This window comes from Schistocerca gregaria, chromosome 7 (genome assembly GCF_023897955.1).
Source record: "Schistocerca gregaria isolate iqSchGreg1 chromosome 7, iqSchGreg1.2, whole genome shotgun sequence".
Classification (NCBI taxonomy): Eukaryota; Metazoa; Arthropoda; class Insecta; order Orthoptera; family Acrididae; genus Schistocerca; species Schistocerca gregaria.
The window spans coordinates 272,958,609-272,971,024 of NC_064926.1; the positions used below are offsets into that span (position 1 = coordinate 272,958,609).

The 12,416-nt window shown below is 38.2% G+C and overlaps 1 protein-coding gene across 4 annotated transcripts in view; it reads right to left on the reverse strand.

The window, feature by feature from the left end:
• LOC126281978 (mast/stem cell growth factor receptor kita-like) overlaps positions 1–12,416 on the reverse strand; it is a 309,972-nt gene that overhangs the window by 19,069 nt on the left and 278,487 nt on the right. The window contains exons 21-23 of one of the 4 annotated variants that reach the window (XM_049981359.1): positions 8,334–8,479; positions 5,189–5,496; positions 4,616–4,919 (exon numbers count right to left, since the gene is read on the reverse strand). In XM_049981359.1, coding sequence (XP_049837316.1) covers positions 5,202–5,496; positions 8,334–8,479 — 441 coding nt within the window. In that variant the 3' untranslated portion in view covers positions 4,616–4,919; positions 5,189–5,201. Of the gene's footprint in view, positions 1–4,615; positions 5,497–8,333; positions 8,480–12,416 lie in introns of those variants that run through there. The other 3 variants (XM_049981358.1, XM_049981360.1, XM_049981357.1) reach the window with 3 other exon arrangements.

Sequence of the window (12,416 nt, forward strand, 5' to 3'; positions counted from 1 at the left end):
GTCCTTGCCACCCGTTATGAACGTTTGAGTCTCCCAGTCTATATCCGGCAAATTAAAATCTCCACCCAGAACTATAACATGGTGGGGAAATCTACTCGAAATATTTTCCAAATTATTATTCAGGTGCTGAGCCACAACAGCTGCTGAGCCCGGTGGCCTATAGAGACATCCAATTACCATGTCTGAGCCTGCTTTAACCGTGACCTTCACCCAAATCATTTCACATTTCGAATCTCCGTCAATTTCCTTCGATACTATTGCACTTCTTATCGCTATAAACACGCCTCCCCCTTCACTGTCCAGCCTGTCTCTGCGGTATACATTCCAATCTGAGTTTAGGATTTCATTACTGTTTACATGTGGTTTCAGCCAACTTTCTGTCCCTAGTACTATATGGGCGTTGTGACCGTTTATTAATGAGAGCAGTTCTGGGACCTTTCTATAGACGCTCCTGCAGTTTACTATTAGCACATTAATATTGTTATTCCCTGTTGCATTTTGCCTACTCCTGCCTTGCCGCGTCTCAGGAGGCGTCTTGTCGGGCCTAGGAAGGGAATTCTCTAACCTAAAAAAAACCCATGTGCACACGTACTCCGCTACCCTCGTAGCCGCTTCCGGCGTGTAGTGCACGCCTGACCTATTCAGGGGGACCCTACATTTCTCCACCCGATAGCGGAGGTCGAGAAATTTGCACCCCAGCTCTCTGCAGAATCGTCTGAGCCTCTGGTTTAAGCCTTCCACTCGGCTCCAAACCAGAGGACCGCGATCGGTTCTGGGAACGATACTACAAATACTTAGCTCTGATTCCACCCCGCGAGCGAGGCTTTCCAACTTCACCGACTCCGCCAACCACCTGTACGAACTGAGTATGACCTCAGAACCCAGACGGCAGGAGTCATTGGTGCCGACATAAGCAACAATTTGCAGTCGGGTGCACCCAGTGCTCTCTATCGCCGCCGGTAGGGCCTCCTCCACATCTCGGATGAGACCCTCCGGCAAGCAGACAGAGTGAACACTGGCCTTCTTCCCCGACCTTTCCGCTATTTCCCTAAGGTAATTATAACAACGCTGATCATTCGCAAACCCAATCAACCTCATAATCAGACAGCAATTGGCATTCATCCTTTCGGCTTTACTCCGCTCAGCTCATATAGCCCCGACCCCTCTCGTCTGCGGAATGTATTTCTAGATGTGACGAGGATTCTCCTGACAGAGACATCGCGTAACTATGCACGATTTCAAAAATCAACTTAAGAAATCAGTATGTGTTCAAAAACCAACAGGGAAGCGTTTCAAAAAAATCAGTAGACAAACGTGCGGTGGATGCTAGGCGCTCTGTGAAACAAGTTTTATTCCCCCTCCAGAATATGAATTTGGCGCCCCCTTTTCCCTGTAGCATCTAGCTGTTTGCTGCGACTGCTTGCACAGCCAAAAACCACGTCCCTGTAGCCAGAAGTGGGAGAATCTACTGCTCAAACGCGACCCGACTGCGAATTGCGCATCAGCCCGCTCGTAACAATTGCGACTTCACGCTCATCGGAGGCAATTTGTTGTTATGAAGCATTGCATAGTCTTCCTAAAGCCTTTGACGCATTTTGCTGTTGGCAGACGCTTGATGAGCACTGTGTATCGTTGTTGTACGTGGCGCATTTCCTTTGCAATTTAAGTTATTTTCGTTTTCTTTCCCTCTCGTTTATGTTTTATTGTTGAAGTGTTATTCTGCAGTAGCGGGATAGAGTAATATCCTTTGTTAGAATAAGTTCTTACCAGAAGAAATTACAAAAATTTAACCGAAAACTAAAACAATGAAAAATTCCTGGAATCCTAAAAAATTCTCCGGTTTTTCCCGATTTTCTCCCAGATGAAAAAATTTTTCCCGCGTCTCTCGGTTGTCCGAGGTCGTATACACCCTGTAACTTATGTATAACTATAGTGGTGTGCTAATACATGTTGGGGCAAATTAGATAAAAAGTAGGAAATCAGCAATGACACAAGAAACTTCAAACTTCATTGGTTCAGCTAAAAGTGTCTATTCAGGTTCCCTGCTCATAATCAGCGGAATAATAAAAAGAAGATATGTAAGTGATAAAGTGATGGACTGCACTTGAACTCTAATATGCACTTAAACTCTAATATGATGCAAGGTGTTTACACACATATGCAAAATAAAACAATAAAAAACAAGGGAAACTATGTGGCGACCATCGACCACCAGTAACTGCCACCTACGAAATGCAGAGTAAACGATCTTTGGTGACTCATGGTTCTTTGGGTTCGGTCTCGTGGACAGAGGTTACGATGTGCGCATTGGGAGTTTCTGTATTGTTTTACTTGTGTTTTGCATGATTATACGAATCTTAATAAAAGTGCATGATCGTAGTAAGTTGGAGTTTTCTGTGCACGGCCAGTCGCTATAACCAGAAAACCCACATTGGTGTCACCAAGTTGTGAAAATACGTTGCATTCGCTCGCTGTGTACCAACGGTTGCGCACCAATAGACAAAGTCATAACCTCCAGTATTTCCAGCAATGCAGGACACCGTGACCACCAAATAGACATTCGACTGTGAAGTGCAGTGCTTTACCCCGTGTGCTACTAATACACCAGGAATGTTCGTATCTCCGGTGTTTACTTTGACCAGCCAGACGACCCTAACCTCCACTGGTACACCACACCGGGCACTGTACACCTTGGCGCAGACACCCTCTAAGGCATTCTATGCTCGACAGAATGCTCCTCCAGCACAAGATCGTGGAACTCCTCGTCTGAGTCTCTACCACACAAGATGGACCTCGCGGCTGTCCAGTTTCACGGTCCACATGCATGTCCACCCCTCCTCAGTGCGGCCCGCCATTTAATGTGTCCCTCTCCGTGCTGGTCAAAGGGACACTCACGTAAACCGTGCCAGGCCATGTATATGCCTACCCGTCCTGCCGCCCCACGCACATCTCAGGCTATGCACCTGCTGTTGTTCCACCCACTCACTCGGCACACAATTGTGATTTCACACCTCTACTCAAGATTTCGTCTGCATCAGCTGTTGGTCCTTCTGCACCTGCTGCGCTGTGCTTGTCATGTGGCAGTACAGATTTCTTGCCTACAAGGACTGGATATCATATCCTGGCTGCACAGCTAACGGAAATTCAACACAACACATTACCCACCACTGAGGCACAGTTCGCATCATTGAACACCATGCAGAATCCCTGTATGATTCATTCTTGTCCTACACCGCTGCAAGCACTGGTGTCCCCAGTTGTCTTTCGCAGCTGGGGCCGTTACAACCAGACAGCCCAGTGATGTGGTTTACCTAGGTGGACAACATGTTGCATAGTATTACAGACGACTGCACTCGTTTTGTGTATCTAGTGAACCATCTGCATGACCAACCTGATCTCATCAGTGACTTGTTGCTGAATCCACCCAAGAGCAACAAATATGCATGGAAAACCAGTCGTGCTCTGAGGAAGGCTGTTACAATTTGGCTGAAACATCGGTTTTAGTTTATTATTGTTGTTAGTTTTTAGCAGTGACACGGCATAATACCCAGAAGAATTTTAATCATTATGACATCGGCCGCGGAAGCCTACATCTTATATCATCAATTATGATTGCAGAATTGCAAGATATCTGAGCTTGGACTGTGCATCAAAGGAAACATGTTGCCTGGTGGGGGAAGCATGTTTATAGTTATACTATGGTTGATGGCTATGTCTAGAAATCCTGCAATCCAGGTGAATGGCTACTCAATATGTGTACAATGCCAGGTATGCAGGCTGGTTTAGGCAAAATTATGCTGTGGAGAATGTTTATTTAGGCTTCCACAGGGTCTTTGCTACTATTCAAATGCACCATGACAGTGTGGACTATGTAAACATTACTGCTGGCCACCTGCATCCCTTCAAGCTTGACGTCTTCCCCAGTTGCAATGCAACCAGTGGGTTACCTGTCAGTGTCTCAAGGCCAGAATCATGTCACCGTTGTTTGGGGAGCATGATAGTGTATTCGTATTGATGCCTTAGCCAAACATTCACTTGATCTGAATCCAATGGAACACATCTAGGACAGGAATTTCACGACCAGTCTGTAGAGATTTAGTGCCATGTGTCACTGACAATCAATGGCAGGCATAATCATTTACGTTTTTCATTAAAATGGTGAACCAAGATGCAATTAAGCAGATGGTCATAACGTTTTGACTCAGCTTGTAACAAGTTGAGAATTATAAAATGGATCTCTGAAAATTTTATAAATTCCATGCATTTTGTGAGCAATCAACAATGGCAATAAATATTTACTGTGGTATGCAGATATCATGCAAAGAATTTAACATGACATTTGTTAACATTCATCTTCTATAAGATACTATTTTATAAAAAATGAAATATTAATTCTTTAAAATACATCTGTTACTTGAGAGATGCTCATCAATTGAACAGTTTTACGTGGAAATTTATTTACTGAGGTTCATTGCCACAAATCATAAATTACAACAAAACACAAAATACTTCTGAACATCAGATGTAGTCTCCTATAAAATAAATATCTTTTATAAAGAGACAACACACAATTGTGTTTACTAGTAACTGAAATTAAGCAACACACATGCTAAAATAATGAATGAGAGACGTTTATTTCATTCATCTAAGCAACAAAAGAAATATACTTCCATTTCTGATTATAAAAAAGTAAGGTTCCACATTCTTAGATGGGCCAATTGGACCTGACTGACCATTATGTCATCCTTTATCACTGGCGGCACTGCGAGCAATATGGAGGTGCATGTGGTCAGCACACCATTTTCTCAGTCATTGTTGGACTTCTTGATCTTGGCACCTCTAGTAATTGGTCAAGTAGCTCCTCAGTTGGCCTCCTGAGGCTGAGTGCACCCTTTACCAGTCACACCAAGAAAAAATTCCTGGCAGTATGAGAAATCAAACCTGAAACCTCTGTATTGCAGTCAACCATGCAGACCATTCAGCTATGGAGGCGGACATATTTCTTATTATGCCCAGTTAATATGCATGCATAGTGTCACAACCATCAGAACAAACAGTTTTAAAAGAAGTTATTGTTGTCTTTTAACGCAACAGGTTGCACTTTTAATGGTTTATGTGGTATCTTGAATCAAATATTCACAAGAAATTCAGATTGTACAATACCAGTAGCCACAAATAAATTACTTACACAGTAATGAGAATTACAATGAGGTGTGAAAATATGCAGGATTTGAGATTCCATTATTTTCTGATGAAATATTTTGCATTTCAGTATCTTTCTGAGAATCTTTTGTGGAAGAGTATAATTTAACATTTGCCAGCTTTGCAATTTTGTTGCTGTTATCATCTCTGGCTTCATATGTTGTATTCTGTGAACCATCACTGTGGAAGCCTGTATCAATACTGCTGACATCGTAACCAGAGGGTGATGCACAGTTCATGTCAGTGTAGTCTCTTGTATGTTCAATTTCAGGATTTTCACTTGACAATGGGTTACTGTTTGGAAAAATAGAAACATTTAAACAAGCACAATTCCATCCTGATAAATAGAATAACTGTAATTACATACTTTAGACATAAGGCAGATGGATGATATGACATTTATCTGTTTAAAAGACAAATTTCTCATACAAATAGCTTATACACTTCTTGATTTAATAATAATGTCTACCACTGTTTCTTATTAATCTAAATATGAAATAAGGAACTAATCTAAATATAAAATAATGATGATGCATCATAAATTATAAGGCCACAATTAATACAGCTTATTTTCATGGCAAAGAAAGCTAAAACGCATTGGTGTTGCAAAAATCACACACACACACACTATATGATGAAAAACATTCAAACACCTCTATATGTAAGGTGGAATTAACAACTAGATTTCATGGATGCAGCCCCAGCAGATAAATGAAGGTGGGGTGTAGTGTGTTGTCACTAGAGAAGCAGTAACAAGAGAGTGGTTTGGTAAGGAGAATTCAGTGACTTCAAACATTTACTAGTCGTCAGATGTCGCCTGAGTAACAAATCCATCAGGGACATTTCAAATCCCTTAAGGCTGCCCAAGCTGACTGTTGGTTATGTGACTGTCTAATGAAAATACAAAGGAAGAACCATGGTAAACCAAAACCAGACAGACCTCATGTACTAATGGACAGGGACTTTTGAGCATCACAGAGGGTTATCATAAAATAATCACATGAAATCAGTGGAAGAAATCACTCATGAGTTCCAGAATGCTAACAGCTCTCTAGTTAGCATGATGACTGCAATGACTGTCCATAGAGGTCTAAAGAAGAATGGGTTACAACAGTTGAGCAGTCTCTGTAGTCAATGCTAGCAACACTTGAAGTAGTGAAAGAGGGATGAAGAGATGAAAAATAGGGATTGTTCTGAATCATTGCCTCCCCCCTCACAGCTGTTGCATAGTTAGGTGAAGTAATCTGAGACTGCTGTACCCATGGTTACCTAAGCCACTGGACATAATCAGAACAATATTTACCATTTCCTATGTGAGGTAAATCTAAAGCCTGAAATACAATGGGAACATTACATTCTATACACAGTGGAAATTTGATGAAAGGCTTAGGGTGTGGCAAATGCCTGGCAAGCATTACCTGCCATCATGTACAGTGCCAATGATGTTATCCAAGCTTGATCCCATGAGCAATGCTTGAAGGAAGGGCTAGGGAAGTATCCCAACTACAGAGCCTTAACAACCACTTATTTCAACAACCAAATGCATGGCCAGAAGTGACAACCTGCTTGAGCGACTAGGGCACACACTAATTGCAGATATGCAGGGATGAAGGATATAATTTTTTCACAGTATTCTTGAAGTATAATTGTTTCCAGCATTCTAAAACTATTATCATCCAAGCATTTCTATATGAATGGATTTCAATCCACTAATAAAGGACACTTTCATAACTGCTGAACTATAATCTTGGTAGAGTCAAATGCCTACTACTGCAGCCTTAACAGAAATGATATATATCGGCAATAGCTCCCTTCAGTTCAAAACTGCCATGACAACAACCAACATCAAACTACAGCCTGAGCTGTGCAGCACTTAAATCCACATTAAAATATAAGAAGAAAAATCTGCAGCAACATCAACCAGCCAACAGCTGCCTGGCTAATCTGTACAATATTTAAAACCGACAAAAATTCAGTCAACAACTCAAGCGATCTCAACAGCTGCCCAGCTGATAAGAGCAGCACCTAAAACCACTGGCAAATGTAAACAAACAAATGGCTACAAAGCTAATGAGCACAATGGCAGGGCTTAAAACCCACAAAACTTCAATTAAAAACTGTATCAACTGAAATGAAGTCAATACCTGCACAGCTAATAAAGCGCTACAAAGCTAACAAACACAATGACAGTCCAGTTGATCTGTGCAGTACTTAAAACCAAATTCACATTTGAATGCAAGTCCCAAGCCACTCAAGACAACTGTCAAAGAATTTCAAGCAATGGAAAAACCAGCACCACAACCTCAAGGTGGCTCACAGCACAATTCACCAAAGTACACTCCCAACCATCTTCTGCCTCCATTCCATGACTGGAGCTCCACTCGTCCCATGCCCTATGCAATAGGTCACTGCATGTTTAGCCTGCATGTGACAGATCAAACCAACACAGACTTTCAAACTAAACCTCTAGCCAACTGAGCCAAAAAGCAAGAGATACACTCATGTCAAGCGCCGTACAGCACAATAATGAAATAAAGAGGAGGTGATGTTACAGTACGTGGTTCTTTTCTTTTCTTTCTTTTTTTTTTTTTTTTTTTTTTTTTTTTTTTTTTTTTTTTTTTTTTTGAGATTACAGTATGGTCCCCTTATTTTGCTTAAGAAAATGCTAAATGAAGGTGGATATGAACACATTTTACAGCATTGTGTAGTGTATACAGTAGAGGAGTAGTACAGCTACAGCAGTTGTTTGTATCAGCATTTTAAAGCGCCTAATCATAAAGAAGCAACTGTGTGGCAATTGTTTGTGATCAACAGAATTCCTGAAATGGAATGGCCTTATTGAAGTCAAGACCTTAACCCAGTGGAACAACATTGGGATGAGTTAGAATGTGACTTTCCTCCAGACAACAGCATTCAACATCACAGCTTCTCTGATTTCAGCTCTTGAGGAAGAGTGGGCTGTCATTCCTCCAAAGATATTTAGACACCTCATTGGAAGTGCTCGCAGCATAGTTCAAGGCATCATAAAGGTCAAGGGTGGGCACACCACATATTAATTTCCACTAATAGGTGTCCTGATACTTCTCATAGCATAGTGTATGAACAATTACAGAGGAATTTTGTTATCTTACCTATTTATATATGAATGATTTTCACCTTCCACTGGTGATAGTAATTTATTATAATCAGGTGCAGCAGCCATGGCAAGATAGTCATCTCCTTTAGCTCCTGGTTTTGGACTCATGCTGATATATTCATCATTTAAGTTATGATAATGCTGGAAAAAAATGCCTGGTTCAGTTTCTTAAAGGAAATACTGTAAATAATAGAATAGTAATAACATCTGAATGGAGAGTATGTAATTATAGATGCACACTCCATTTGAATCTGCCCTTAGTGCTTTAGTGCTTAATTTATAGAATGTTAACTATATGAGAGTGAATGAGATAAAACATATGAAATCTTACAATAATGGAGCTTAAAGGATGGTATCAATAGTGAAAAGTGAAGAAAGTCAACAACTCACAAGTGATAGATGGTGTCACATAGATACATATAACAATGCAGAAACCTGTAACACCCTCCGAGTACTTTCAGCAGTAACATAAGAAGTGCTAGTACCCTAATGTGTTTCCTCCATTCCCTTTTTATATTGTACACACTGTAACTGAGAGTAACTACACATTTATTACAGTGGCAGTCTGTAGATACAAGTCTTTCCAAGATTCCTTTGTTCTTTCTGAGTGAAGTTATCTCAAGATTCACAACAAGGTAAAAGCAATATAAGCTAATGTAAAAGATTTCTACAGTTTAACAACATACTGCTTCTTTCACTCCGGAAGTCAAGTAAATTGCAGGAGATAGTTTTGTGGTCAAGTTTTTAACTCTTCAGCCTGATTATCCTGAAAGCCTGTGCCTAATTTTCATAATATTTTGTTCTTATATCAGCACATTGGTCTATACCACAGAAAGATGTCTTAATATGATAATGGAAAGTCATGAGTGAAATACATCAGTTGTATGACAACTGGTCATCACACTGGGGAAGCGTTGCACTGTTTACTGGCACATAAATAATGAAATGAATGCTTAGCTCAGGCTTTGAACTTTGCTTTCTTCTTCAGAATATGAATATATGACACACAGAATATGAATGTATGGCAGACACTACACTAAACACACTAACAGATGTGGTGACAGAGAGACAATATATTCACAACACAGGACCCAAATTGATATTTCTATAGCCACAAAACAATCTTATGTGGAAATTACAGGAATTACATTTCTTCTCTTTGTTGATTCAAATGAGAGTTCAGAGCCAGAAACATTTCACAACTTGAACAATACAAACACTCTAAAAGACAGCTGAACGATCTCATAATTCCTTTATTTAGCTGGAGTAACTGAACAAAAATCTATTCATCTTACACATTTACCCAATTTCAGACCAAACTTCCACTTCTTTCTCAACATGTGCATGCATATTATGTCCAGATTTGTGACATATGTCAAGAGAAGAAAGCTCTCTCACACAAAGCCATGAGTAATGACTTACTGAACTTGTCTGACCTGCAGGTAAGGAGGCTCATCTACAGTAATAAACTGGTTCACAAAATCTTTGGTATTCGTTTTCATACAGCTCTAACATGGCTGAGATAATTGTTTTCACATTTTATTTTGGACAAAATTCAACTAATGTAGTTCCTGGTTTTCTTAAACTTGCCACATTATTATGAAATCTATATAGCAAATAATGCATCTAACACCACTGGAATTTTTGCTTATACTTCAGACATAAATGAGTTTATTTTCTTGCATAAATCACATATTTATTATCTGCAGTTGTTCATAGAGTATTCTGATTGTCAGACAAACTTTTTTGTCAATATGTTTTTATTATTTACATATCAGTATGTTATCATGTATTGATTATACACCACGAGAATCTGCAGCTGCATTATTATCAGCAAATGCTCTGAAAATAAATCTACATCATTTTCAGTATTTTTACTTTACAGTTTTATGTACAAACAAAATATCTGTTTCCCTTTATATTTTTATTTATTTTACTATGAAAATGAGATTGATATTGTTAAGTATCAGGAAGTTCCTAATTTTATATTTACAAATCTACAACCTTTGTTATTTGATATTACTACTAAAAGTCTTTACATAAATACAAGTGTTTGGAAAATAGTACATAATTTAAATTTGTTAGGTAACCTAAAAAACTAATGTTATCTAAATCATATTTTGACTTATGGCATGTATTCGAAAGACTCGAACATTTAAGCATTAAATGTTATATTGTTTTTGATGCCAAGAGTGTCAGATTGTGGTTTCGTAGCACCTCATTTTCAGACTGTTTCATACAATAAAATGTCTTTGGCATTCAAAATAATTCAGAAGTGTTATGTTTGGTTTTTATCTGTGATGTTTTGGAAAAACTATTGACTGTCATATGAAAGGATTAATAAACTACAAATGTTATGTTAAAGCTATTAACCTCTCTGCTTCTTCATTTAAAAGATTGCTGGATGGTGAAATTTAATATTACATTCTAATTCCTCCCCAGACATTGATGCCTTCTTGAAATCTAAGTGCAGCTTCTAAACTAATAGGTAATGTCACTTACCTTTGGCCTATGAAATCATTCCTTACATACTGATGAATATTGCATAGCAATGTTATTATAAATGATTAACAACTTTTATCAACAGTGAAATTGTGAAATACTTAATGAAGGTTCATTATGTACGTACGCTCAGCTGGTATAAGCATTGTCTGTTAGACTTGGCAAATGCATTAAAGGTATGGGCATTATAGGTGTCTTGTTATTTCATGCACTTGATTATCCAATGACGAATTTCTAAAAGTGTTGAAGCATCCCCAATAAAGAATATTTTCTCAGTATATTATTCTAATATATCCATTTGAAATAAACATTAAGCGATTATCACTGTAATTGCTACATATTCACCCATTACTGCTTGCTCTCACATGAAGTGCTATCCCATAGCTTCCAAAGAGTGTTTGATGCTCAAGCACTTTTAAGTAGCTGTTCTTAGAGGAATGTAGCTATTTGATACTTAAACCATACAACATGTTCACTTGAAAGGATAATTCTTGGTTGTATTAATACATGTGGTGATAGGTTCCTCTCACCAGCAGGCTATCGAAAAAATTGGCATAGGAGTCCTTACACAGTACCACACAGCTGATAATAATAACAATAATAATAGAATTTTATTCGATATAAAATAAAAATAGTGCCTAGAATAATCAATTTCAGAACATAATATATATTACTTCTTAAATATGTCACGTAAAAATATTGAAGGTTTAGATTTAGAATCTACAGTCACATTTTAAACAATATGTTTGACATTTGTTGGTAAATAAGAATAATGTCACAATTCTTGTAGTTACCACTAGATTTCTTGCAAACTACCAATACTATTAACTTTAAGTACTTTCAAAACAGAATCATTCTATTTATTTTGAATGCAAAAACAAAGATCACTTAAAAGAATAAAATGGATTTTCTATTAAAATTATTTTAAGTTGGTAATAGGATTACAAGATTTCTCGGATGAACACTGACTAGCTTCAGCCCAATATTAAGCACATTTTTTTAATATAATTCTGATCTGTTGATATTTTCATTATATTTCAATTTTTTTCCCATTATTATGCTGGTGAGGGTTACAATTTAAGTTTGGTTTCATTGTTTTCAAAAGAAGTATTACATTTAAAGTGTCTATTCTGGTAAACTCACCTAATTTTGGAAACTGGTAACAAATGATTCTCTGAACTAGGACCACAAATAATTCTGACTGATTTTTCCTTCAGTTTAGTAATGCATTTAGATTTGCTTGTGTAAATTGCACCCCATGTTTGTACTGTATAGGGCACCCCATATTTCTACTGTATAGCTCAAATTTGACGAGAATAATAAACAATGTGCAATTTCCAGTATGTACCAATCATTACAATATTTGATAATAATGTTTTTAGCTACATTACTGGCTAAGAAATCTGTATGTACTACTTGAGTTTGTCCTGTATTGTGATTCCCAAGAATTCTGTCCAGTTTTCCTTTTTTACAGTATCATTTTTTATGGACAATTTGATACCAGATTGCATCTGATTCTTGGTGCTGAATTTCTTTATAACAGTCTTCGTTGAATTTCCATTTATATGAATTTCAT